Source organism: Protomyctophum bolini (genome assembly GCF_963924005.1).
Source record: "Protomyctophum bolini genome assembly, chromosome: 15".
Taxonomy (NCBI): Eukaryota; Metazoa; Chordata; class Actinopteri; order Myctophiformes; family Myctophidae; genus Protomyctophum; species Protomyctophum bolini.
In genome coordinates this window covers 12,759,396-12,785,661 of record NC_137876.1, presented here as the reverse complement: position 1 = coordinate 12,785,661, position 26,266 = coordinate 12,759,396, and the positions used below count along the sequence as shown (strand labels likewise).

The window sequence follows — 26,266 nt, the reverse complement described above, 5'->3', positions numbered from 1 at the left end:
GTCTTAAAAACTAAGTGGTAGACAGAGTGGAATTGAATAGGCTATTATTTGGCTATTATCTGTGAATTTGAGTAGAATACATGTCACTGTGTTGTTTAAATGCTTTGAAAGGGGTGGCATTTAATAATGCCGCCATGAAGAGGTGTGTGTAAGCTTCTTTTGAATTGTATGCGCACGCGTGTGTGTGTGTCTCTGTGTAGGGTTAATCTCGGCCGATCAGTGCCAAATGTCTTATGCACGGCACCAGTAGAACTAGAAATTAACTCCCTGACTTGTCCTTCATGCATTTTCCTTTTATGAACTGTGCATATTTTGGGTGCGTTCCGTAAAATAACTGCCCTATTAGTTTGTATTGGCAGTGCGCTCTGTGTGTCTATATATTCAAACGCATCCGTTATATCAGCGGGGGTCGGGTTGTGCTGAAACATTGCCCAAATATGCTGATGTCATCATAGTGCTGTCAAGGATGACTAACATCGTAAACTGACCACTTGGTGTCCAGATCCACGTGCATGCAGGACATATGGCGTAGTAGTTGACAGTGGTGTAAAGTAACTGAGGTATTTTTTTTTACTTTACTTGAGTATTTCCAATTTTCAGTACTTTTACTTCTATCTCAGAGGTAAATGTTTACTTTTACGTTTATTTGAAAACTTTAGGTACTAGTTACTTTGTAGATTTTTATTATTATTGCAAAACATATATTAGCCACTCAAGCCCTATATGCATTTGAAAATAGCCGTAGAACAGTTGTTTTAATTATTTTTAATTTACATTTTTTCACATTTTATACGTTTGGAAAGGGAATATTCTCCACCAGTGCTGTCTACTTTTATTACTTTTAAGTACATTTTGATACCAATAGTTTTGTACTTTTACTCATGAAATGTGATTACCGGTAGTACTTTTCCTCAGCACTGGTAATTGGTGTTACACAGAACGTCGTTAGGCCCTCATTCTCATAATATAGTACCGATGTGTACCAGTATATATGAATCTATAAGTCACAGCCTTGTGTTTGTGTGCAGCGCTGACCCAGAACCTCCACAGCCTGTAGAGAGAGGCTCACAGCAGGGTCTGTAGATGAACCCCAACGCCCTGAACACCGCGCACACGCACGCACAAACGCACACGTGTACAGTACATGTCCAACATTAACCCATTCTGACCTGAGATCAGATTCATACGAGGTTTCCACCTGGACACACACTGGTCTGATTAACCCATTCTGACCCGAGATCAGATTCTAAAAATGTCAGTCGTTCTTTGATTTTTCAAAAAATAGCAGACCTACAAGCTCGTAGCGCGCCACTCGGTGGCGCGCTACGAGCTTGTAGATCTGCTATTTTTCAATAGGTAAAGCATAACATGATGCCAACACCAAAATGGGTTCCCGTTCAGAATGGGTTAATCACTTTCAACATGGCATACCTATTTTGGGCTCTGCATTATAGGGGCATTTTCTAAATTAATTAAAGTTTTCAAACATAGCAAAAAAATTGCCGATGCACACAACGTACACGTCCAACATTAATCATCTATTTTGGGCTCGCCATTATAGAGAATTTTCTAACTGAGTTAAAATGTTCAAATGCATAGTGTGAGGTGTATAGGGCTTATAGTGCTGAACTGATCCATGCTGGTGTATGGTGGCGGAAAGGAACCAAGTGCATTTACAATTTTGAGGTATACTGCACTTGATTATTACCTGCTACTTTACATTTTTGAGCGGTGCCAACCACTCAAACGTTTTTCACAGTATTTACATCATATCTATATTATAGCGTCTTCGGTGTAAAAAACCCAAAACAAACACATTCACGTTGTCTGGTCCATCAATGTAATTTTAACTCCGTGTGACACTGAATCTTTGCACCATCTTTTGCTGTAGTTCCAATGTGCAGAAGTTATGGATTGCCGCTTTAATTCCTCTGTATTTCCCCATGTCCATAAACGTGTGGTAACTCTGGATTCACTCTCCATGACTTCAACCGTTCTCTTATTGAGAGACAGCATTTCATTGCTTTCAGAGCTATTTACTGTTGAAAGAAAAAGAAAATAGGGGGGGGGGGGGGGGGGGGGGGGTTAGCCTCCCAAGTCAACAATCAACCACCTTTCTGTTTCCCCTTTAATAGAAGCTCTTTGAAACCTCTGGGGACATTTTGAGGGGCATATTTTGAGTGTTGAATACACACCACGACTAATTGAAAACAAATTCCTGCCTTTAATCTTTGGGGTTGTGTAATGTTTCGTTTGGCTGGCTCTCTCGGGGAATGCTCGATTGTCTTTGAATCCTCACGCTCTCCTCGCTGTCTGTGAATCACAGCCCAGTCACCAAAGCTTTACTTATTCCGATGAAGTGGGTGTTGAGATCATGGTGGCTGTTGCACAGCGGTTCACTAGTGTTGATAAATGATATTAAGCAGATACTTAATGATAGAAGGCCGGCTGACACTGTACTGCATATAAGCATATCCACTGTTCAGAGTATCCATTCATAGGATGTACAATTGTACATAGACTGTAGTACTTAAGTACAGTTTTGAGGCATTTTTACTACTATACTATTACTACTACTAGAGTATTTCCAATATTCAGTACTATTACTCCACTACATGTCAGGCAAATACTGTATAATACTTTTACTCCACTACAATTATTTGAAAACATGAGGTCTAGTACCTTAATTGTAAATTGTGTTTATTTATTGTAACAAAATATACATTAACCACCTATATTTATACATTTCAGCCGTTTGAAAATAGCCGATCTACAAGCTCACAATGCCTCGCATTATTTTCAGAAGGTTTTTATACATTTTATACATTTGAAAACTTGTGAAATGGGACATTCTGCGTAATGCATACTTTCGGTACTTTAAGCACATTTTTATACCAGTGCTTTTGGTATTTGGTATTTGACTCGTAACATAGTATTTCTACATTGCAGTATTGATACTTTTACTTAAGTTGAAAAAACAATTCCCACCACTTACTGGCTGTGGACTGCTCAGAAAGCCGTCTACCAGCAGTGACATCATCGCTAGGCAAGGTTGGTCGTTTTCAAACAAGATTTCACATTTCTTATTTTACGTTGTATTGACGCGAGAACAATGGATTCTTCTAATAGCATGCCAACTTTCCAGGAATAGAAAGACTGCTGTTTCTATTACGTCCAAAACTGTCCACAGCCCTCCTCTGAGAGACAGAGTGAGTGGACAAAACTGTCCACAGCCCTCCTCTGAGACACAGAGTGAGACAAAACTGTCCACAGCCCTCCTCTGAGACACAGAGTGAGTGGACAAAACTGTCCACAGCCCTCCTCTGAGACACAGAGTGAGTGGACGGAACTGTCCACAGCCCTCCTCTGAGACACAGAGTGAGACAAAACTGTCCACAGCCCTCCTCTGAGACACAGAGTGAGACAAAACTGTCCACAGCCCTCCTCTGAGACACAGAGTGAGACAAAACTGTCCAAAGCCCTCCTCTGAGACACAGAGTGAGTGGACGGAACTGTCCACAGCCCTCCTCTGAGAGACAGAGTGAGTGGACGACACTGTCCACAGCCCTCCTCTGAGAGACAGAGTGAGTGGACGACACTGTCCACAGCCCTCCTCTGAGAGACAGAGCGAGTGGACGACACTGTCCACAGCCCTCCTCTGAGACACAGAGTGAGTGGGACAAAACTGTCCACAGCCCTCCTCTGAGACACAGAGTGAGTGGACGAAACTGTAGACAGCCCTAGAGTGGACGAAAATGCTACCTATTATTGTAAGCATCAGTGAGGACCAATTATATGACGCTACTACGACACTTGTTGCTATGACATTTCCTCACAGTGGATCTGTGAGGAATCACTAGGGCTGTCACACTTACACAATTAAGTTGACGATTAATTGTGTTTTTGGTATTTGTAATTGGAACATGTAATATGAATAGAAATTACATTTCTCTTTGCCTTTTAGGCTTCGTAATGAAGAGGTGCAGAGGGCAGATATGACAAATAACTGAATTATACCAAGAAATTACCGGCATTTTATGAAAACTCTTACTTTAAATAAGGTCAAAATTGCGGAAATAGCTTGTGATGCATTCTTGTAGATTACGATTAACTCAAATAATTGTGATTACACGATTATGTAATAATTGTGACAAGCCTATTTGCACTATATCTGACGTTTACAGTTAGAACCGCTTTCATTGAGGCACGTTCATCACCTCAATGTCTTTGAGTTGAGTGGTTCTGAAACGTGTAGCGGCAGTGGCTCAGGGGTAGAGTGGCCGCTTGTCAACCCATTCAATGCCGTGCTCCCCCAGAGTTTTTATTTATTTTGATTTTTTATTTTTTATTAACAAATGAAAAACAGTACATGGTACAGTCAAACCACATTTATCCAAAAGGATAGCACCGAAAAAAAGACCTTGCGGTCTTGTTTCCATTCGGGTCCCAATGCATTCATTCACAACACAATGATGACAGTAATCGAGATACCTCAAAAACATGAAAACTATTTACAGGTGTAAGAAAAGAAAAATCTAAATACCAAATTAATCACTCGGAGGGGGGTATAGGGAGGTTGGGCAGTCATCTTCTCTCCTTTTGACCCGCTGACATTGATAGGTGATTTTTCAGACTGGTTTTAAAGGAAGCCAGTGATTTGTTTGTTTTGAGGGAAGGGGGCAGGGCATTCCACACATGAGTGGCAGTGCTGTGGAAAGTGAATTTTACCCATATTTGTTCTATATGTGGGTGGCACCAGATCATTATTTATACTCCCTCTAGTGTTGTGGCTGTGAGAGTTGCTCACCTTTGTGAGGTAATCGGTTAAGTAAATGGGGACTGAGGGCACAGAGGGCAGGGCTGAATTTACAATTTTGAAAGTCAGACCCATTTTCAACTTCTTGACTCTGTCTTCTACCCGGAGCCATCCTATGCCATCAAAATGTGTTGCATAAAGGTGGGTCATGGGCTCTAGGCCTAGGAGGAGTCGGATTAGTTTGTTCTGGGAGGTTTGAAGCTAAGTTGAAGCTTAAGTTAGTGTCGAAGTGTCCTTGAGCGACACGCTGAACCCATTATTGCTCCCGATGAGCAGGTTGGCGCCTTGCATGATGCTTGAATGTGTGTGTGAATGGGTGAATGTAATGCACAATCTCTGTAAAGTGCCTTGGAGAAAGGCGCTGTATAAATGCACCATTTACCATTTAAATTACTTACATCCACGGCACAGCGGGCACACCTGAATTACACTGTTAATTACTTTTTAGAATGTCTACGCAAATATGCAAATATTCCCCCCCCTACGATCACGGAGGAATATCCGTTTCCATTAGAACAGACTGAAAATAACTTTTTACTTCCTAGACGTTTAACCACTTAAGTTGAATCCCAGCATCTCTGTTCTGGGGGGAACATTCACGTTCAAGTCACGTTGTGACCCATTGTGAGCTTGTAGATCTGCTATTCTTGATGACGGGTAGATTTGGGTAGACTCGACAAGTAGGTTAAACTGAAGTGATGTTGATGAATTCCAAACTTACAAATGATCAAAGTGTTCCGCTGCACCCCTGGACTGGCGTCCCGCTGTGACGAGACATGTAGGGAGGGAGACAGAAGATGAAGACTCGCACGGGTCCTCTCTGTCTCTCTGTCTCCCCCCCACCCCCTGCCTGTCGCCCTTTGTGATCTGCCGCTAGGTAAAACAGTGGTTTGGAAAAGTGTGTCAGAGTTTTAAAGCCCTAATTTATTGTTCCTCTCAGCGTGCGTGTCTCATAACTTTCTAGTTAGCCACTACTGGTTTCATGTTTACACGGTGAGCGGTGTGAAGAGAAACTTCACACACATCTTCACTCTCTCTCTCTCTCTCTCTCTCTCTCACCCGTCATGTCTCTTAGCACCAGTGCCACCTCTGCAAAGAGTCACACCAGAGGGGTACCTCAGGCGCCAGCCTGACCCCCACTGAGACTAACGCCATTGGTCACGCCCCCCCCCCCCACCCCTCCTCCTATCCCAGCCGTGGCCACCCCCCTTCATTAAGTTTACCTCAGCCCCCTTACCCATATACAGGAAAAGCGAGAGAGGGGAGGTTGGTTGGAGACTTAAGCTCACCCTCTCCCAGAAGACCCCCAAACCTGCCTTTGAACAATTTTTTGGAGACTTCCCCCTCTTAAATCTTCAAGTGGGAAAGGTCCCCCCCATCATTGTAAAAAGGATGAATCTGGAAAAATGCAATAAATCTGAGATCAGAGGCACTCTCTGGCCCTAGATAAATTCTTGCACCTCAGCCCGGCCCGGCGCACACATCTGCCTTGCATTTGGACACTTTTACATGGCAGGAGTCCACTGGAGCCTCCAGTTCCCAAGCCTGGCTATTCAGCCCTGCATGCGCCCCTGCATCGGCTCCCCTCATGCCCGCACGCACGCACACGCACACACACACACACACACACACACACACACACACACACACACACACACACCCCCCCTCCAGAACACACAGACCCCTGCACCCCACCACCACCACCACCCCAACCCCAGGCATCACAACCTCACACTCCCCTGTGTCAACACACTCGCACAGAAACATGTCAGACTTTACAATGCGCTTAACTGACACGTCCATAACATGCTCGGCTCGCTGCGCCACATAGACATCTCAACCGCTTCCTCTGAGCCAGCCCCCCCTCAACCCCCCCCCCCCCCCCAACCCATTTGCTCCACCCAGAAGGTGATGCCAGTGTCCTGGTGTCAGTCACAGATGGTTTGAAACCAACCTATACCATTTGTAATGTTTGTAGTTATCTATGTCTTAAAGGCCACTGCATGTCCCACTGCAATTGATTCCTTAATTGATCATGACACCTTTTTTTTTCTTCTTTTCTTTTCCGCAGCTGAAAAGGAACACGTGGCGGAAGACGACCGTATCAAGGCGGCGCAGAAAAGGTAGCAAACCAGCATACATTATCAGCCAAATTAATTTGCGAGCCGAAGCGTCATAATGTTTGGACAGAGAATCTTCTGCAGTTTTTATCCGTCTTTCAGGGTAATATCTCAGTAAGGGCTATGCGTCGGGCTCCACCGAACAGCGTTCAGGGAATGGTGCCAAGTGTTATTGATGGGCGAACATCGCACGGCCGTCATCGGGTTATTTAGCGTGCTTCACATAGATAACATAGCTGGCATCTGATAGCAGTAATGCTAGCCATTTGTATAGCTGCCTGCAGTCATTAGCGCTCTGGCTGATAAGGGCTGTGGTTGGACAGGGGATCCAGCAGTCAGGCCTCCCAGGATCAGTGACGGAAAGTAACTCAGTACATTTACTCATGTACTGTACTTAAATACTTAAGTACTTTCTACTTTTGGTACTTTAAGTACATTTTACTCAAGTAAGTTTTGAATTCCGGACGTTTACTTGTAACAGAGTATGTCTTCATTTCAGTATGGAGTACATTCCCCACCATCACTGCCCAGGATTCAGCATCCCAGCTTAGAGTGACTAGACGGGAGGGAGGAAGGGAGGGGGGGAGGGGGGGAGGGAGGGAGGGGGGGGGCTGCACTCCAACAACACAGTGTGCATGCATTTACACATCTACTACATGGAACGTTATCCTATAGCCAAAATGTGGCGGACACACGTGACGAACGGGCGGTACTCGTTTCACACGCACACACCCACACACACACACACACACCCCAGCACCCACACACACACACACACGACTTGCAACATGCTGCGTGTTGACGCTGAACACACCGTGCTTCCTCCACTATCACTCTTATCTGCCATGTTTTCTCACGAAAACTCCCAGGAGCCACTGCGACGCGAGGCGTCTGATTTATAGGCGCAAGACACACTGGCGGCCCACTTTGACTCGCGCTAGAACAAAATCATATCTGGAACATTTCATATTGGCGAGGGGGGGGTGGGGGGGATGATGCTGGAGAGGACAAACAAAGCAAATAGATTATTTTTCCCCCTTGTTTAGATAGGGGAGTGGAATTGTTTGCTTTAAATTGTAACCCTCCCACTTCCGAGATAAATCACAAAAAGCACATAAAGGGGAGCCGTGGAAGATGCCGGACGCTGGGAAATGGAAACTATAATAAACAATTAGGGAGTTGATTGCTTTTGGACAATGCTTTAACTCGGCTAATGTTTCCAAATGGTTCTGTTTCATGTTGCTCTCTGCAGAACCACTGAGGCATGGAAACAGATCTCTCTCTCTCTCTCTCTCTCTCTCTCTCCATGTCTCTTCTCTCTGAGACATGTAGGGAGACAGAGGATGAAGACTCGCACGGGTCCTCTCTGTCTCTGTCTCTCTGTCTGTCTCTGTCTCGTCTCTCTGTCTCTGTCTCTCTCTCTCCTTCCTTCCTTTTGAAAAAAACAAAAACAAAGAAAAGAGGTGTTATTTATATTTTGTCTTTTCTTATGAGCTAACCGCAATTTTGAAGTGATTTTTATGTACTGTCTGCAGAGTTTTAATAAAGGTGCTTTTAAAGGTCTCTCTCTCTCTCTCTGTCTCTGTCTCTGTCTCTGTCTGTGTCTGTCTCTCTCTCTCTCTCTCTCTCTCTCTCTCTCTCTCTCTCTCTCTGTGTGTTTCTCTCTCCTCTCTCTTTGTGATGTTGGTATACTGATCTGTTGTGCTGAGGGATGCTGATTGGTGCGTGCGTGCGAGTGCCACTCGAAGGTGTTGAACTTGAAGGGGTGTATTGATCAAAAGCGCCCCGCGGCTGACAGCGCCTTTGACTTTAATGAAGTTTTTCCTTTTTAATTTTGTCCCAAGCAGAGGAGAGAGGCTGACTGACTGGAGCTAAAGAGAAAGAGAGGGGGGGGGTCTAGGGGGTCTCTCTGTCTCCCTCGGGTTCCCACAGAGTCACCTCATAAAAGTGACACGCCGGTGATGAATATGGGCGACGGTGGGCTCACTTGGCTCTGGGTGGGCTCTCACATCTGTGCTGGATGAGGTGTATCCACACACACACACACACACACACACACGCACACGCGCGCACACAGGCACACGGGAGCAGCAGTGGCAACTCTGTTACGGCTGGGTGTTAATAAAGGCAATAGACACCACATCCCTGCTGTTACCCAATACGTCCCACCCTCAGCCCCGCCCCCAGCAGCAGTTAGTAGCTTTCTCCTGTTTTGATCCCCATGACCCTGAAGGCAGCCCCGCCGCTGCTGGAAAAGTATCAGTACTGCAATGTAGAAATACTCTGTCACAGGTAAAAGTCGGGAATTCAATGTGCAGTACTCATTATGTGTTATGTTATCATTTCACAGCTTTTCAAATGTATGCAAAATGTGTCTTTTGAAAATAGCAGATCTACAAGCTCAAGAATTGTGAGCTTGTAGATCGGCTTTTTTAAAAAGATACTTTTGGGAAAGGGGGAGATAGATGGGGGTCGAGACTTGAACCCTCGACACCCTTACCAGCCTATAGGTGCCCGGACCGCTGGGCCGGCCCAGGCCTAGATCTGCTTTTCTGAAATGGCCAAAATGTATACTGTGGGGCCGAAGTGGTTAGTGTATGTTTTGGTTTTAGTCGTATTTTAGTCACCTGTTTTCCTTTCCAGTCTAGTTTTAGTAAACATTTTAGTGATGATTTAGTCGAGAAAAAATATTTCACACTTGGTTGCATCGTGCTGAAAGTAGCCGATCTACAAGCTCACAACGCAGCGCGTGAGCTTGTAGATCTGCTATTTTAAATGTGCATCACCCCTTTTAGTCCAGAGGACCCCCAAATTGACAGTCATTAGCCTGCAGACCCCCATTAGAAAATATCTGCCAAGGATAGCCCCATATAAGAGGAGATTTTTACGGCTCTAGCACTAGTGATTCTCAACCAGGTTTGACCTGAATTAGGCTACGGTCCCCCATTTAATGGCATTTCTATCTCTGGGACCCCATTCTGTATATTGTAAAAATCTAATATATACAGTATAGAACTGGTGCTGCGGGATGAACCGAACGCTGGGTTAATATATATATATATATATATATACAGTATATATAATTATTATTTTAATATAAGACACAGACAAGGGGGATATTTTACTCGCGACCCACAAAGATTGGTCCACGACCCAGCCATGGGTCCCTCCCCACTGTTTGGGAAACGGTGGCCTGCAGTGCAGTACCACAGCGTGAGCGACATGCAGTCCTAATTTGTCTGCTTCTGGTTTGGGTTTCCATTATGGTTTCCCTGGTTCTGTCCACAGTTCCAGTCCATTAAGTTCCCTAGTACTCCCCCCACCACGCTCAATTTCATATGGCTGCTGCGTGTACATGCAATATGTACTCATGACTTCTTCCTCTCTCTTCTGTTTGTTTTTTTCCTTCCTTTTTTTCTTTTCTTTTTCTGTTTACGCTGGTTGGTATATTACTTTACACCAGTGGTTCCCAAACTTTTCTGGTCCAGAAACCAAAAGGGAGATTAGACGTTTTCACCCCCCCCTCCCCCACAGAAAATGTCAGATCTACAAGCGCACAACGCAGTGTGAGTGAGCTTGTAGATCGTCTATTTTCTCTATTTCTATACATAATATGCTTATGTACAAAGCATATTTTGAAATGCATATATATATATTTGAAATGTACGAAAAGAAAATGGGATTTTTACTCGAGTCGTGGCCCGCAAACATTCGTCTGTGACCCACAAATGGGTCCCAACTCCCGACCCACTGTTAGGGAAAACTGGCTTTATACAGCCAGGCAGAGAGAAGGAATCAGAGAGAAGGGGGGGGGGGGCTTTCAACATGGAGTTTTTACCACTCTAATCTTTTTACTAGGGGGGGGGGGGCAGAGGAATGTTGATTTTTCTGTCCAAATATTTCTCTGATATTCATGGTTTTGTAATGGCTCTCTTTTTATATATCTGTCAGTGAGGAATGCCTGACGTGGGCACTGTAGTAAACCCTGGCACGGCAAATACCACCAGAGCATGGACTGCTAGAGCACCGTTTCCTAAACACTGGCTCGGGAGTTGGGACACATTTGCATCTTTGTGCATCTTTGCATGAGTGCGTGCGTGCGTGCGTGCGTGCATCCTCTTTCTCTCTGGCAGCTAGCTGTCTGTGCAGCACATTGTCCCATTCCGCCCGGCGCCCAACGTGTCTTAGATTAGCGTCGCTATAACAGCCACCTAGCATCTGGAGGTCAGCGCGTGCGTCTCTGTCTGTCGGCGTTCCTTCAGTTCAGTGGGACGCGCCTCCTCCTCCTCCTCCTCCTCGCGTCTCCTCTTGCTGCTGAAGCACGGCCCGCTCTTCATCAGCCCCTCTGACAGGCCAGGCCAGGAAATGTCTTTAATGTTTGGGCTAGGCAGAGACCCCGGAGCAGTGCGGGGTCCGTTTGTTCATGCCTCGGAGAAGAGAGAAGCGCCCCCCCTGAGAGCCTCGCTAAGGGCTTCAGATATGGTTACAATTGAATTAGGTCTGAGGATCTCACTGACTCAGGAGAGGCTGCCGATACCATGAAGGGTAGTGTAGTCCAGGACTCCAGGGGTCTATATAGTGAAGGGTGGTGTAGTCCAGGACTCCAGGGGTCTATAGTGAAGGGTAGTGTAGTCCAGGACTCCAGGGGTCTATATAGTGAAGGGTAGTGTAGCCCAGGACTCCAGGGGTTTATATAGTGAAGGGTAGTGTAGTCCAGGACTCCAGGGGTCTATATAGTGAAGGGTAGTGTAGTCCAGGACTCCAGGGGTCTATATAGTGAAGGGTGGTGTAGTCCAGGACTCCAGGGGTCTATAGTGAAGGGTGGTGTAGTCCAGGACTCCAGGGGTCTATAGTGAAGGGTGGTGTGTAGTCCAGGGGTCTATATAGTGAAGGGTAGTGTAGTCCAAGGGTCTATAGTCTGTCTGCAGGCTATAGCTCAATGTGATAATCGGGTCACTGCTACTGACCGGGATCTCATTCTACCTCTCTCTCTCTCTCTCTCTCTCTCTCTCTCTCTCTCTCTCTCTCTCTCTCTCTCTCTCTCTCTCTCTCTCTCGGGGTTAAGTGAAAATGGGTCATTGTTGCGTTCCATTGATTGGGCTGAGGCACTCACGCCTCTGACGCCACCCTGCTACAGCTGTGTGTGTGTGTGTGTGTGTGTGTGTGTGTGTGTGTGTGTGTGTGTGTGTGTGTGTGTGTGTGTGTGTGTGTGTGTGTGTGTGTGTGTGTGTGTGTGTGTGTGTGTGTGTGTGTGTGTGTGTGTGTGTGTGTGTGTGTGTGTGTGTGTGTGTGTGTGTGTGTGTGTGTGTGTGTGTGTGTGTGTGTGTGTGTGTGTGTGTGTGTGTGTGTGTGTGTGTGTGTGTGTGTGTGTGCGCGCCCCCTCTCCCCTGCAGGTTTGGGGACATGGTGAGCTACTTTGGGCTCAAGCCCAAGTCCGGGGAGAAGGAAGTGGCGCCCGGTTACGTCTTCATGCTCTGGTACGAGTTCTGCAACGACTTCCAGAACATGTGGAAACGGGAGAACAAGACCATCTCCAAGGAGAGGTGAGCCGGGCTCAGCTGGAGTAGTGTGCTTGGTATTTAGGCTGTCCTCGACTAAAGACATTTGTAGTCAACTAATCGATCAGATGATTTCATTAGAGGTGCTCCGATGGATCGGCCACCAATCGGTGATCAGACGATTTACACTCCAAATGACTCGATTGGTGATCGGAAATGTATCCGATCTGGAGAAACCAATGTTTTATACCATTTAAGTGGTATAAAAGTCAATCAGATGTATAGTATAATATCGTTTTGCATCTTTGTGACAGGCCTAAACATTCTCCGCACACACACAGGAACGGTTTTGATGTGGGTTCTTTTTTTTTTTTTTACGATTTTAGAAATATTCACATTTTCCCCTTACGCACAAGATTGTGAGAGGAAAAATAAATAGATTAAATCAATGTGTAAAACATAGTGTTGGCTACATGCAATCATGCAGAGGCTTCTCGGTCGGTGAGGTTGAGAACTGAACACTATAATGTTGATTTCACCGTCTGTTGCTGCTGCCTGTTGAAAGTCATAGACTGTCAGAATTAAAGGCTTAAAAGGCGATTCATTGACCCCGAGGGGACCAGGGGAACGCAAGAGGTTAATTTAGAAACTACAAGAAAGTAAGCACTAAGATGCCACTTGGGTCGTTTATTTTTCATGTTTATGGGCGAGTTTGGAGCCAATGTTGACAGCTGCGCTCCCAACTCCAAGAGACAGACACTCACCATGCGATTCAGCCACACGGCTGTTTGTCTGGCCTCGTCTTTTACACACAAGGCTAACGACTCAAACAAACGCGCAGCCAAATCCACACTCAATTCTCCATGAGAGACATGAAGCTTCCCAGTGAGTCGCTCCAGAAAGAGAAGGCAAACTGGCAGGGCCAAGAAGAAGCGGCTCCCATGTCTGAAAGCCTGGACCTGAATTTATGACCTGAGGCGACATATCGGGGGGCATCCCACCGAGGGACAGCGGGCCCTCTCGGCAGCCGGCTGGCTTAGCTAGCAGGGGGACACATTTTTACGGCTCTGGGCGCCGTAAAGAATGTGTCATTGGAGTGATGTTAAAAAGGCATCACGGTGCAGTGCTGCACGTGGAAAACAAGACTTCAGCCTAATCTTTTCTTTTTTTTCTTTTTTTAATTTCTATATTAAAGGTGATAGTTCACCCCCAAAAACTATTGATTACTCGATTACTAACCCTAAGCCATTCATTTTATGACCAGCAGTTGTTCCCTATGGAGAGTTGGAGACACAAAGAGTCTCCATAGGTAAACACTGCTGGCCATCAAATCAAAAAAATTGGCTTAGGGATGCGACAAAAACAAAACAATATCAAAGTTTTTTTGATATTGTTTGATACATGTTGGCCTTGAAATGTTTGCCCCCTGTTCTGCATTTTCACCACCCCTCCCAAAGTAAAATGCAGTTATGGAGCTTGTTTTATTTGTATTTCTTTTTTTACTTTTTTTTATTTTTTACAATTCGTCTATTAATAGTGTCCTGGTACTCACACATGCACTGTTTGTCACCCTGCGTAAGGAACCCACTAACCCAGGCCCGGCCCGGGCCTTCATTTTCAGGCCCATTGAGAACTCTACCGCTGGGTTTTGTATGAACGGCATCTCGAGGGTGACAAATGGTACATGTGTGAGTACCAGGACACAATTAATGGATGATTCGTAAAAAAATAAAAAAAAGTACCCGCATTAGAATGAAGACAACTAGCTCCATTCTAACTGCATTTTACTGTGAAAATGTAAAACAGGGGGCACCTATGAAACAACTCAAGGCCAACATGTATGCTGAGACAGGATTATAGCTGATTCAGGGTACGTGTGTTTTTGTCTGGATTTGTCCTTTAAGTAGTTAAAATAGCTGATTCTCTACAGATATGTGTTCTAAGTCAGACATGATTAGCTTGAGGTGAGCTAAGCAGGACAGAGGTGATGAGATGAACTGTCACTAAATTGACCACCCAAAATGGTGCGACACTTTGGTGTTGTAACCTGAGTGGATCATTCGTGCCTCTCTTTTTGGGTCAGAGTGCACGTGGGTTGCATGTTATCGATTAGTATTTTTTTGTTGGAAGTGTGCATGTTAGTTTTGCGGTCGGCACCGTCCATACTGTCATAGGCATCGGTCCCTTTTCACCGTCCATACTGTCATAGGCATCCGTCCCTTTTCACCGTCCATACTGTCATAGGCATCCGTCCCTTTTCACCGTCCATACTGTCATCCCTTTTCCGCAGAGAACGTAATGATTCCACACGGCGCTGCCGTGAATCCATGTGCTCTCTCTTAATTGTTTACTGGGTAATCATGTCCCACATTACCCACAGCTGATTGTGCTTATGTACAATTAACTTTATTTTAAATACTGTTTGCACACTCATAAAAGCCCCAGTGTTTTTAAAAGCTGCCTCATTATCTCATCGACCCACTGTCACTCCGCCCTCAGCCGCACACTGGTGGGGCTTTCACTAGCCACAGACTCTGAGGGTCAGTGCCGTGGTGTGTGTGTGTGTGCGTGCGCGTGTGCTTTTGCGTGTGGTGCATTTTCTATGCTTGCCCCGAAGGCTTATACTGCAGAGTTAGTGCTTTTAGAGTGAGGACAGGCCTGAGGAGAAGGTCCTCATTAGCAGGCTCACCCTCCTGTGTCTCTGTATTGTGTTGACAAGTTTACTTTTGGACGATCCTCTTCGATTCGAGTGATAATAGATTCATATTCATGACCAAATCCAAGACCTTGAGACGGAACGTCGATGTAACAAACACCTTGCAGATATCGGACTAAACCTTTTGCTCTTCTTCGCGTGTAGGTTGAAGGAAGCCCAGGAAAATATCAAGAAAATCACAGCAGAGAAGCGCGTCGAGACCAAGAAGACCAACGCCAACAGTCTAGTAAGAGCTGAACTCAGTGTTGATTTCCGTCTACTATGACGAAAAATGTTCGAGGACTACCTATTTTTCACTGACGAAAACTAAATCAAAACTAAGCTGTAATGACTAAAACTATAGGGTTAGGTATATTGTCAACCATCAGCCATCAAAATACTTTTTTTGTCTGAAATGTAGTCAACTAAAATCTTATATTTAGTTGACTAAATTATATTTATTAAATATATTTATTAAAATCTAATGATATATTATATTAGATATTAAAATCGAATGATATTTAGTTGACTAAAACTAGACTAAAACTTAAACTAAAACTAAATGAATTTTTACTCAAAAGGCTATGGCTAAATCTAAATCAACACTGGGTTAGAGTTGAAAACGGTCATCTTTGAAGCTCAACCCTTCCTCTGGATTCTCTCCCAACAGAAAGAGAGACTACGGCAGAAGGAAGCCAGTGTGTCCTCCAGCTGAGCGTGAGTGGAGGGAGGGGAGGAGACCCCTCCTTACGCCCACCACCACGGACCCAGATTCATACCTCATAGTGTACCTGCACCGCCTTAATCAGTGCCCCTTATAACCACTTGAACCCTATAGCAAAGCATCCCTGTTCTGGGCATGTCAATAATGGGTTATACTTTGGCAGGAATATAGGCGAAATCGGCTGTTTTCAGAGAAGAGTTACTTTGTAAAGGGAAAGAAATTAGGGGACCAAGGATAGAGCCCTGGGGGACCCCTGGTCAACAAAGTATATATAGTAATATTTAAGTGGCCAAAGACCTCACTGGACCCTCACGAGACCCACTGCCGTACCTGGAGCGGACACAAGCACTCTGGTACCAACTGACCAAGGAACACCACCACCTCCCCTTCTGCCACCTCCCCAGGAATCATGCACTCTGTGCGGGTCGCTTCCCTCAGGCTGGACCCCCACGTCCCTGGAGAGAGGACTGCTCTCCAACCCATGGGCCTTTAGGGTACAGACAAACCCCTTCCTCTGAAGACGCCTCGGTCGGCCCGCAGTGGGGACGCGACGGCTGACACTGCCCAAAGTGATGGGAGTCCTAAAGCTCAAAGGTCGACCTCATTCGTCCAGCCTGGCGTGACCTTTGGCATGCCCGGCTTGTGAAAGGTCACATGGGATCGGCTGGGTTCACAACCATTCCAGCTGACGTATATCCACAGTGATGACCTCACACGGGACATCCTCTCAGAGCTGAAAACCTATTCATTCCTGTGGAGGTTGTGACACGAGACGGCGTTTAAGACTAAAGGGCCATTCACACTGAGCACTATACAAGTTTTTAAAATTGTTCTAAGCCAAGTTGGATGGTAGAGTTCACACCAACTATAAAAAGAATATAATGGTGAACGATTTATTTATAGTTATCTTTATCGTTATAGTGCTCAGCGTGAATGGCGCTTTAATGTAATAATGTATATTCATAATGTCATAGTTTAGATTATGCAAATACTGCACACTAGTCTGTGTTATAGCCACGTTATGTAAACAAATATGTCTGTCTGGTGATGTTTGCGCAAAGGAATGTCACTGTTGACAGAAGCGATAACTCAGAAGGCAGTATTCCAGGAATGATTAGAGGTACCGTTTCGAAAAGCAATAGCCGACGTAGTTCTCTCTTCAACAAACAGCTTTCCGTTCCGTCCACCATGGCTCATTACGAGTCATGTAAATACATCTCATGTCGTGTTTTTCAGAGTTAGCTGGGGGGAGCGTTCGTTATGATCTGCCGATATATGGGCCTGTAAAAGGAATCTGATCTGGGCCAGATGAAAGACACATTTGTACAATCATGTGCGTGCTAACCACTAGGTGGATGTTTAGTGAGTGTGTTCTGTTGTATATTGCACCAGACTGACCTCTCCTGGGAGAGCGCCAGACACTGTTCGACCAGCAAAGCTGGCCGCTGGCCTAGACCCCAAATACATGTACACGCACACAGAGACAGGCCTTCACACTCAGAGCCTAGAGAGGAAGAAATAACCAGGAGAGTAAATGACAGATCTTAGTTGGCCCTGTAGCAATCTACCCAGTACATTAAGCATATATCATATAGACTTGTTAATCCCTCTTAAAGAATGAGGTTATTGTCATATTATGTTCTGTATATCATGGTCCTCTGCACTTTCCTCTGTGTCAACAACTGTAGTAGCTATAGCTATATATCACATTCCCATTATGGTAACTGTGTACATAATTCAGATGTATTGCACTTTTTGGCACCTCTTTTCCTATGCATTATGATTTTCTTGCTAATGGTTAAGATGTATGAATTGTGCCGCCTCATGATGAAAGCATCCTTTTTGATTTGTTTAACTTTTTAAGAGAGCTGTAGTATATTTATTGAACTAAATGTTTTATTTTCACTATGTAAGATGCAAGCGTGGTATTGAACAAAAACAATAATGTCCCTGGGTGCTTGGGGATAAGCCTCTATTTATGTAAAGAAAGGTTTCTTTTATGCCAAAACAAACCATCAGCTTTATTCCCGTCGAGGGTGTATTTTTATATGAGTTTTGCTGTAAACTGACTTGAAGATGCTAGCTGACAGATGGAAGGTAGGCCTTCATGTGGACGTTACTTGAATGTTAATGCCAAGATGTATCCCAGATGATTTACTTTAGAACTCAAATTGCAGGTTGAACAGCAGACACAAAGAAGTCAGGGTGCTTTTTACTTTTCTGTTTGGACTGCATGTGGATAGATGGATAGACATATTTTGTTTTGTGTTATTAGAATCAATTACGTGTATAACCTGAAAATCTGTGATATCATACACATGATTGGTTATAGTATCTATAGCGAGACTGCACCTTGTATTAGTCTTAAGCCTAATTTATAGCCTTTTCCGTAAAATGGTAAAATTCCTGACAAGAACTGAACTTGTCGGCAACCAGCGAGCGATGGGCTATAAATTAAGCTTCACCCTCCTATAAGTATCTCCCTTGTGTCATTAGTGTTGTGTGAAGATGAGATATTTCACAACGTTTAAATGTTGTTCCAGCCTGTAGCCTATACTGTCCAGTGACCATGTAAGCTCACTGCAGCTCTTGTGTAGGTGCTCTATCATTTAATGTCATTGTTTTAAAAAGTACAATCATCAAAGAAATGGATTCAAACATGCATTTATCCTTCAAAGTCTTAAAAGAAACATTTGGAGGAAGTATTCCATGCATGGAAAGATGTGTTGACACAACTTTTCCTATTCTGTCAAGCCTACTTTATACACTTTACCTACTTTCAGAAGCAAGAGCCGGTTAAGCCAAATAAAGGTGATTATATTCATCTGGGAGACTTGAGTCTTGGGATATTTATTTTTAGATGTATAGGTTCACTATTCAATTTAAAAAAAAGTTTGTGTGGATAATTTGACAGCAAGTCTTAAAATGAACAGAATAAAAAGAAATGTGCAATGCCTTATGAACTTTGAACAATTCCCTCCACTGGGCAAGGGCTTTTCACAACTGCTGAAACCCCTTTGATTGGGGAGAAAATGTAATTGCGTTATAGGGGCATGCACTGGTGCTCCATCCATACATCTCAAAGCAGCATGTATTGATACTGTAAGGAATATTGTTTGTCATAATAAATGTTTGGGTGTAAAAACATATATACCCAAGCCACATTGACATTGTCAAGTACCGGATAATATAACCTTTCTTTCAGAATCCTGACAGAAGTCAAGTCAAGTGAGAACCTGAATGACGTCGGTCGAAGAGGCTGGAAACATTTTCGGGGCTGCAAGTAATCTCTTCTTTCCCCCCTCTTTCCTCGTAAATGTCCATGCTTTAATAATAAATGTATTTCCAACACGTAAGAAAGCTATAAACGTGTATAAACCGCAGCAAGGGAAGAGAACACTTGGCAATACGGTTTTATTTGATACTTTGGGTGATGCGTAAATGACAAAAGATGATTTGTCTCTTTCATTTTAAGCACTTTGTTGCACCTTAACTTTGACACTTAAAATAAGTACAGTATCCAAACCATTCAGACTTTCCCCCACAAGATGAACTTACTGTGAGAAAATAAATCGGCAACATTAATGATTGCTTTATGTTACAACTATTTAATAATATTCTAGGCCTAAACCAAGACATGTACATTGTACGCTTTCGTCAAAAGAGCATTGCCTGATATAACGATTCGTGTAATTGAGAGGGCATGAATCAACGTACAAAAAAATCGCCCTGCACATATTTATTCTGTGCTATAGGCTAGCCTACTGGACATCAATCAACAGGAATCAATTAAGAACACTTTACATGTCATAGCATCCCATCGCATTGAATAATATCGCCACTCGTCCATCATACTCCACATAGTGGAAACTACCCATTAAGCAATCATTATAAAAACACGCACGACTACAGAATTAGTTACACATGTAGACGGGAAGTTTCATGTCCCAATGCATGGTGGGGTTATGTTTGCCCATAACGGCAAGTTACTTAAATAAAACAAACAGTCCGATTTATGCGTGTGAGTGCCGTGCGTAAAAACGTGCCCATTCCATGTTCAGACAGCTCCCCGGAGTCCCCGTGCAACAATGTTTCTCGTTTTCTAGTTTGGTGAGGAAATACAATGTTAAATAGACCTGTTCAAAAGTCTGTTTTACAACGTGCATGCCCACATCTGATCTGTCCACACACTGTAACTTTAGCAGAGACTTGAGTGCATGCATGATCTGTATAGAAATTGTCCTCGCGAGCGGAACATATCCCCAGAGAGATGGAGATAGGCGTGTGCATATTCTTCTAGCCCCTTTCTGGACTCTTTGGTTACCTTTTCTGTAATTTTTCAAATACAGAAAAGGTAACCAAAGGGTCCCGAAAGGGGCTAATACTCTTCCTGCCTTGATCCAGTCGTTGAAGAACACCAAAAAGTCATCACATTATCTCTCTTGCCCCCCCCCCCCCCCCTCTCTCTCTCTTAGTCCAAGTCTATGGATATGCAGCGGCACTGCTTGACGCGCTGCACGCGCTTCTTCTTGGTGCTCGGCTGCTGGTCGGGGCAGTTCAGGGTGAACGTCATGGTGGTGAAGCGCTTGGGCTTGCAGAACGAGCACGACTGGAAGGCGCCCTCCTCGTGCTCGCGCGTGTGGCGCACGTGCCGCGGGATGTAGAAGGAGTTGCACTGGCCGTAGCAGAAGCGGTTGATGATGGTGCGCGACACGCAGCCCTCCTCGTGGATGGTCTGCTTGAGCGGCTGCGTCTTGCACCAGTCGCGCTTCAGGTAGCGTCGCTCCGTGACGTGCAGCGCCTCCTGGCTGGACTCCAGCACCTCCTCGGCGGTGGATGACGACGACGGCGGCGGTTGTGTCTGCCTCCGCCGGGACGAGCCTCCTCCGCCGCCGCCGCCGCCTCCTCCTCCTCCTCCTCCTCCTGCTCCTGCTCCTGCTCCGGCCTGGGGAGGATGAGGAGGAGGAGGAGGCTGCGGCTGCTGCTCCGATTCGTTCGGGTTGTTCTTGTCGGGATGTGGGATGGCGCCGGCCTGCGAGCCCGGTCGGTCCCTCTTGGAAGCCGCGGGAGAGGACAGCAGGCTCAGGATCAACAGCACGCCGCAGAGGAGGCGCGCCGTGCCGCGGAGGATGCGCGTTGAGCTCGCCATCCTGGTCGGGGACGGACAAGGGAATGATTAATCCGCCTGTAGTCTATTTTATTTACCGTCCGTTTCAACACCGTTGGAGTGTCGATGGACAAGAAAGACCGGCAATGGTGTTCATTGTGTAGCCTACAATAACACCCATACGCATTAGGCCGTCATGATTAGATGTTTTATCTCTACGTTACCACACTATTTTAATTGTAAATACATGATTTGGTCCGATAGGGCAGTGACTCTCAAAGTTGATTTCATAATTGGCTCTCGGGGTTCCTTTAGGGGGTTCTGAATTGAGCCGACCAGCCTATGCTGTAACTCTGACAATAAATGGAACCAAATGGACCGGGTGCACTTGGTTCCATTTGTATATAGTATTGTCTCTGAGCATGCAGGAGATATAAGATAGCAGTCAAACTGACAAAAACTACCCATTATATAACCAATACAACCAAAACCTACAAGGATTCAATCATGTCGCTTGTTGGTTGGGACGCCCTCAAGGACCACACTGTGCTATACACACACTGTGCTATACAATTACGCTGCGTAATTACGCACAGTTAGAACTAGTTTGAATGGACTTGTGGAAGGAACGAGGATATAAGGAATTCATAATAATCATCTCCTAATTTGACACGTTCTGGCTGTTGGAGATGGAAATGCTACAAAAGGAAAGGCAGCATGCGATCTTTCCTCGCACTGTGCATTACGCGCATGCAGATACAACAACTTAAGCATAACCTTTTTATTATTATTATTATTCAATCATGTTGACTATAGTGAGTCGTGACCATCCATGATCGTCTTCAAGACAAGTCTATTTAAAAAATAATATTTGTTTCTATACTGAACTTTAACTTAATATAGACTATACCCTATACCTGGAAATGAAGTCTCACGACTGTGTTGTGTATGCGTCCTTGTCTCCTTGACATTTCTCCTGATAAATCGTTTCTTCTCTTATGACGTCTAACAAATTCAACAGACATTTACTTAAAGACAGTCATGGTCCAGGATAGTATAGGCTATAGTAGTAGTATAGCACCCATTCCAAATCCACTAACCTGTGTTGAGCATCCACGTATAATAGAGCCACAAATCAGAAGATCCCGTGGGCCTGCTGTTATATAGAAGTGCTTCCGAGGAGGAGATCGCCTAATAACTCCGGCTAATAATGTGGACTGTCCGCGGTCAAAGAGGAGCTATAGCAGCGCTCTGGTGGTGTCTGGTGGTGGTGGGTGTCTGTCTGGATGGGAGGGAGACGAGCGGCGGGGCCATCCATACGCGGAGCCTGGTGGGGGTTTTTAATACAAATTGCTCCAGCGCCGGACTGTCTCCTTTTTAAATGTCTGCCAGCTGAGATGTGCACAACACCATCCCTCTACATTATTGGCTAAGACTCGGATGGATGTGGGGGGGAATCAAAACTATCCGACCCCTCCCTCCCTGACTCCCTCCCTCCCTCCCTCCTCAGCACTCTTCCATGCCTGAACCCATACTGATGGAAGAAGTAGGCCTATCACTTTGCATTCTCTTTTTTGTTTTACTTATAAGTAAAACGTATCAATACCACAAGTATAAACGTTCTGTAAATGCTCTTTATATAGGCATATACCAAATAGACTAATTGCTGTGCAGAATGTCCAATTTCACAAGTTTTCAAAATGCATATAGAGATATTTTGAAAATAGCAGATCTACATGCTTCTAGAAGTATATCATGGCTGAAGTCATGGTTAATATGCGTTGTAATAATAATCAATCAAAATCAAAGTAACTATAGAAACTTAAGTTTTCAAGTAATTGTATAGTGGAGTAAAAGTAGGCCTACAATATTTGATCCTGAAATGTAATGTATAGTAAAGCAGGTGTTCCCAAAGTGGGGTCTGGGGACCCCAGGGTCCTTGAGGGAGTTCCAGGGGGTCCCCAGCAAAATTATAGTTTGGAACCAAGTGGACCCTTATGGGTCAGTAACTCTGAGAGTGTACAAATGGAACCAAATGGACGTGGACCCTGTTCCATTTGTATACACTCTCAGAGTTAAATTAACATTGATTTTACAATATAAATTGCACATGGGGTCCCAGAGATAGAAATGCCATTAAACGGGGGTATATGTAGACTAATATGCTTGTCAAACTGGGGGTCATTGAAATTAAACAGGTTGAGATTGCTGCTATATCCCTGGCATATCTCTTCAAATGGGGGTCCTCGGCCTAATTAGAGACAATTTGGGGTTCCTTGACATGAAAAAGTTTGGGAACCACTGGTGTAAAGGAAATGGATTACTAATAACTCCAGTATAAGTATACGGTATATAGCCTACTTTCCACCATGCGACTGCACCATGCAGGAGGATGGACCAGTTGGATTCATGATGTGATGTCCCAAAAGATTTAGACGTGACAATCCCCAAGTGCACTTAATGATCTGGCTATACCAAATTACTCCTACATTTCGAAAAACATGCAGGTCTGCACCGTCGATCACTGGCCGTAGCCTATATCATTTAGTCATAAGGAACCGTTATTTACAATTGTATCGCATATATAATTTGAGAATTATGCAATTGTGGTTTCTTTGACATATATAGGCATTATTATTATGTGATGTTTAAAATGTATGTTAATCTATATATTTAGGCTATAGGCCTATATATTATATCCCCAGTCCTCTAACAGATATGATATGAAGCCATTAAGAGCGCACACCGAGGGCTTCGCTGGTTCAGGCCAGGGCCAACCAAGACCAGTTAATTTATTGAGCGGCCATCAGTATAAAAAAAACATAATATAATATATATAATTAAATATTTAGCCTATACCTGAGTCTTGCACATGTGTATTTAGTTTTGTTTTTAAAACAGGGCATGCATGCAGGTATATAAGGAAGATTAACTCGCAATCTAAGCTATTTGAAAACACTGAATATATTTTTATATTTTTATTATGCAAACATGCGCATAAGTCAATTTTCAGCTTTAAAACAAACATATAGTTCGTCCAGCAAAATCCCTGAACAATTAGATGCTCCATTAGTTTTCCACAAAAATTGCTGCAGTGATAATAAAGCTATACAAAAATGTGCACAGGCTCTAAACTCCAAGCTATATGGGACTATTAAGCATTAATTATTAGCCGAATTCATATTTTCAGCCATTCTATTTAACTAGGAATGCATGGTTATGGTATAGAGGAAAAAAAAACATCGAATCTACGACACATATTGTTGTATATTATTGTGATATAGGCCTATACCGTTTTTTTTGTCCAAAATGTGTAGATGATTAGCCAATTTAGCCCCAAGGGCTCTTCGTGCGCCTTGTTTAGACCAGAATGGCAGTCGCTATATGTTTATATTTTGGACTTATAAAGTGAAAATGTTAGTGCATTAGCAGCAACATCCTTTCCCACATAAGAAACATATTCACCGCAGCGCTTCCCATCTGCTAAACACATGGCTACGTCCTGCATGTCTGCTATAGCCTAGGAGGACAGACAGGACACTTTGGCCTACAATGCAAACTATTAAGCCTAATTTATACTTTGTCGTACGACGGTTTCGCCTGTCGCCTGTCGACACTGATCAACTCTATAGGCTAGTTGTCCAGCGACGCCGTCGCGTACGACAAAGGCTGTGTGCACCAAACGCTGTGACAAGAACTGGAAATATTTGAAGATGAACTTCTCAACATGGTGAGTAAATAAATACAAAACATTTCTAAAACAATATGATGTTGACCTCTCACCCCATTATTGTTATGCTCTAAGAAAAATTGATTTTATTGTGCCTATGCGTGTTTAATTAAAGGAAGGATATCAAGCCCCAAATAATGCTAACCGTTGCTTAATCTATTCTGTGGCCTAAATTGTTTATTTATTGTTTATTGTTTATTGTTACTGATATTAAAATAATAAAATGTAGGTCTATACTGTATGAACAGTTTAGTTGGATATTGCATGTAGCTTAGATCCACTTTATACAGTCCAATGTTCTATCACTAGAGAAATCTAGTGATCGAACTTATTCACAATGGATCAAATAAATGTGTTCAAATGAGTCCAATAAAATAACCGTATTTTCTTATGGCTAATAACCAATTGACCGCTTTGGTTCTATTAGTCGGTAGGATCAGGCCAGGGTGACCCGGCTATTATTATTAAGCTACAAGTGTGCATGTTAGACAATTATGTCAGCCTGACATGTTGGTGTGCTGCAGCTGCCATCAAAATGGTTGTAGGACTCCCCCTTGTGGATATAACTGGTAACAACAGTGCCTTATCCAAACCAAGGGAATAATGAACTGCTTTCATGTTTAAACCATAGCCAGTGGTGTAGTGATATTTGCCTGAAAATAGATTACCCAACTATGACCTTTTTCATGAAAAAAAATGAGTAGTGATATGGCTGACTGAGTAAAATAACAATCTACCTGAAAATAGATAGCTATAAGTGAAGAGCAATTTCCGCAATTTCCGCAATTTCCTCAATTTCCATTTCCGCAATTTCCACAATTTCCGCAATTTCCATTTCCACCATTTCCGCAATTTCCGCAATTTCCATTTCCGCAATTTCCATTTCCATTTCCAACTATTAATGGCAGCTGGGTTTCATCATTCAAATAAAATAGAATTCTGTCCGTTTAGCTATAAAATTATGTCAGGGAATAGGGATACACAGTATATGTCTTTCATTTGCATTGCATCTCCCCCCCCCCCCCCCCCCCCAAGCTTTTATTTTCGTTCGAGTAATAGTACAACTCTAATAGTATTACTTATAATAATGTAATTAAAGATAACTTCATTCAGATTTATTTATTTTTATTTCATTTTCCAGATTTATTTTTCTTCTTTTTTTTAGATTTTCATTGGTGGGCCAGTCATAATGGTCCCGCGGGCCTGATGTGGCCCGCGGGCCTGAGGTTGAGTATCACTGCATTAATGCACTGAGCTTGTATATCAGCTATTTTAGACTACCAAGAATATGGATACACCTCGGATTTAATTTATTATAATTATTTGACCAAACCAAACATTTTAACTAGGGCCCTGCCAATAGCGCTATGGTTTAATTCCCTCAGGGTGAATCACTGTTTTATTATTGGAACACGAAGATCTATAAAATAATGTATCCTTAATTGGTATAGAAGAGAAAAGAATGGGGTACACTTGAATGTGTTTTTTTGGGTGACTGGGTCGCTGGGTGACTATGTGGGTTGCACTTGCAATCAGGGTGACTTGTGTGCAACTTAACCAGAGAAATTGAGTATAC

The 26,266-nt window shown here is 43.8% G+C and overlaps 2 protein-coding genes across 2 annotated transcripts in view; one reads left to right on the top strand and one right to left on the bottom strand.

Annotated features, from left to right (window-relative positions):
* LOC308329600 (formin) overlaps positions 1 to 16,029 on the top strand; it is a 66,706-nt gene extending 50,677 nt beyond the window's left edge. The window contains exons 14-17 of the mRNA XM_080783989.1: positions 6,888 to 6,939; positions 12,330 to 12,479; positions 15,295 to 15,376; positions 15,800 to 16,029. Coding sequence (XP_080640115.1) covers positions 6,888 to 6,939; positions 12,330 to 12,479; positions 15,295 to 15,376; positions 15,800 to 15,844 — 329 coding nt within the window. The 3' untranslated portion in view covers positions 15,845 to 16,029. The remainder of the gene's footprint in view (positions 1 to 6,887; positions 6,940 to 12,329; positions 12,480 to 15,294; positions 15,377 to 15,799) is intronic.
* grem1b (gremlin 1b) lies at positions 16,022 to 22,407 on the bottom strand. Its single transcript, XM_080783990.1, has 2 exons — positions 22,061 to 22,407; positions 16,022 to 21,003 (listed from the first exon to the last, which is right to left on the bottom strand). The coding sequence occupies exon 2, from the start codon at positions 21,000 to 21,002 to the stop codon at positions 20,325 to 20,327; it is 678 nt and encodes a 225-aa protein (XP_080640116.1). The 5' UTR covers position 21,003; positions 22,061 to 22,407; the 3' UTR covers positions 16,022 to 20,324.
* Between the last annotated feature and the right edge of the window lie 3,859 nt (positions 22,408 to 26,266).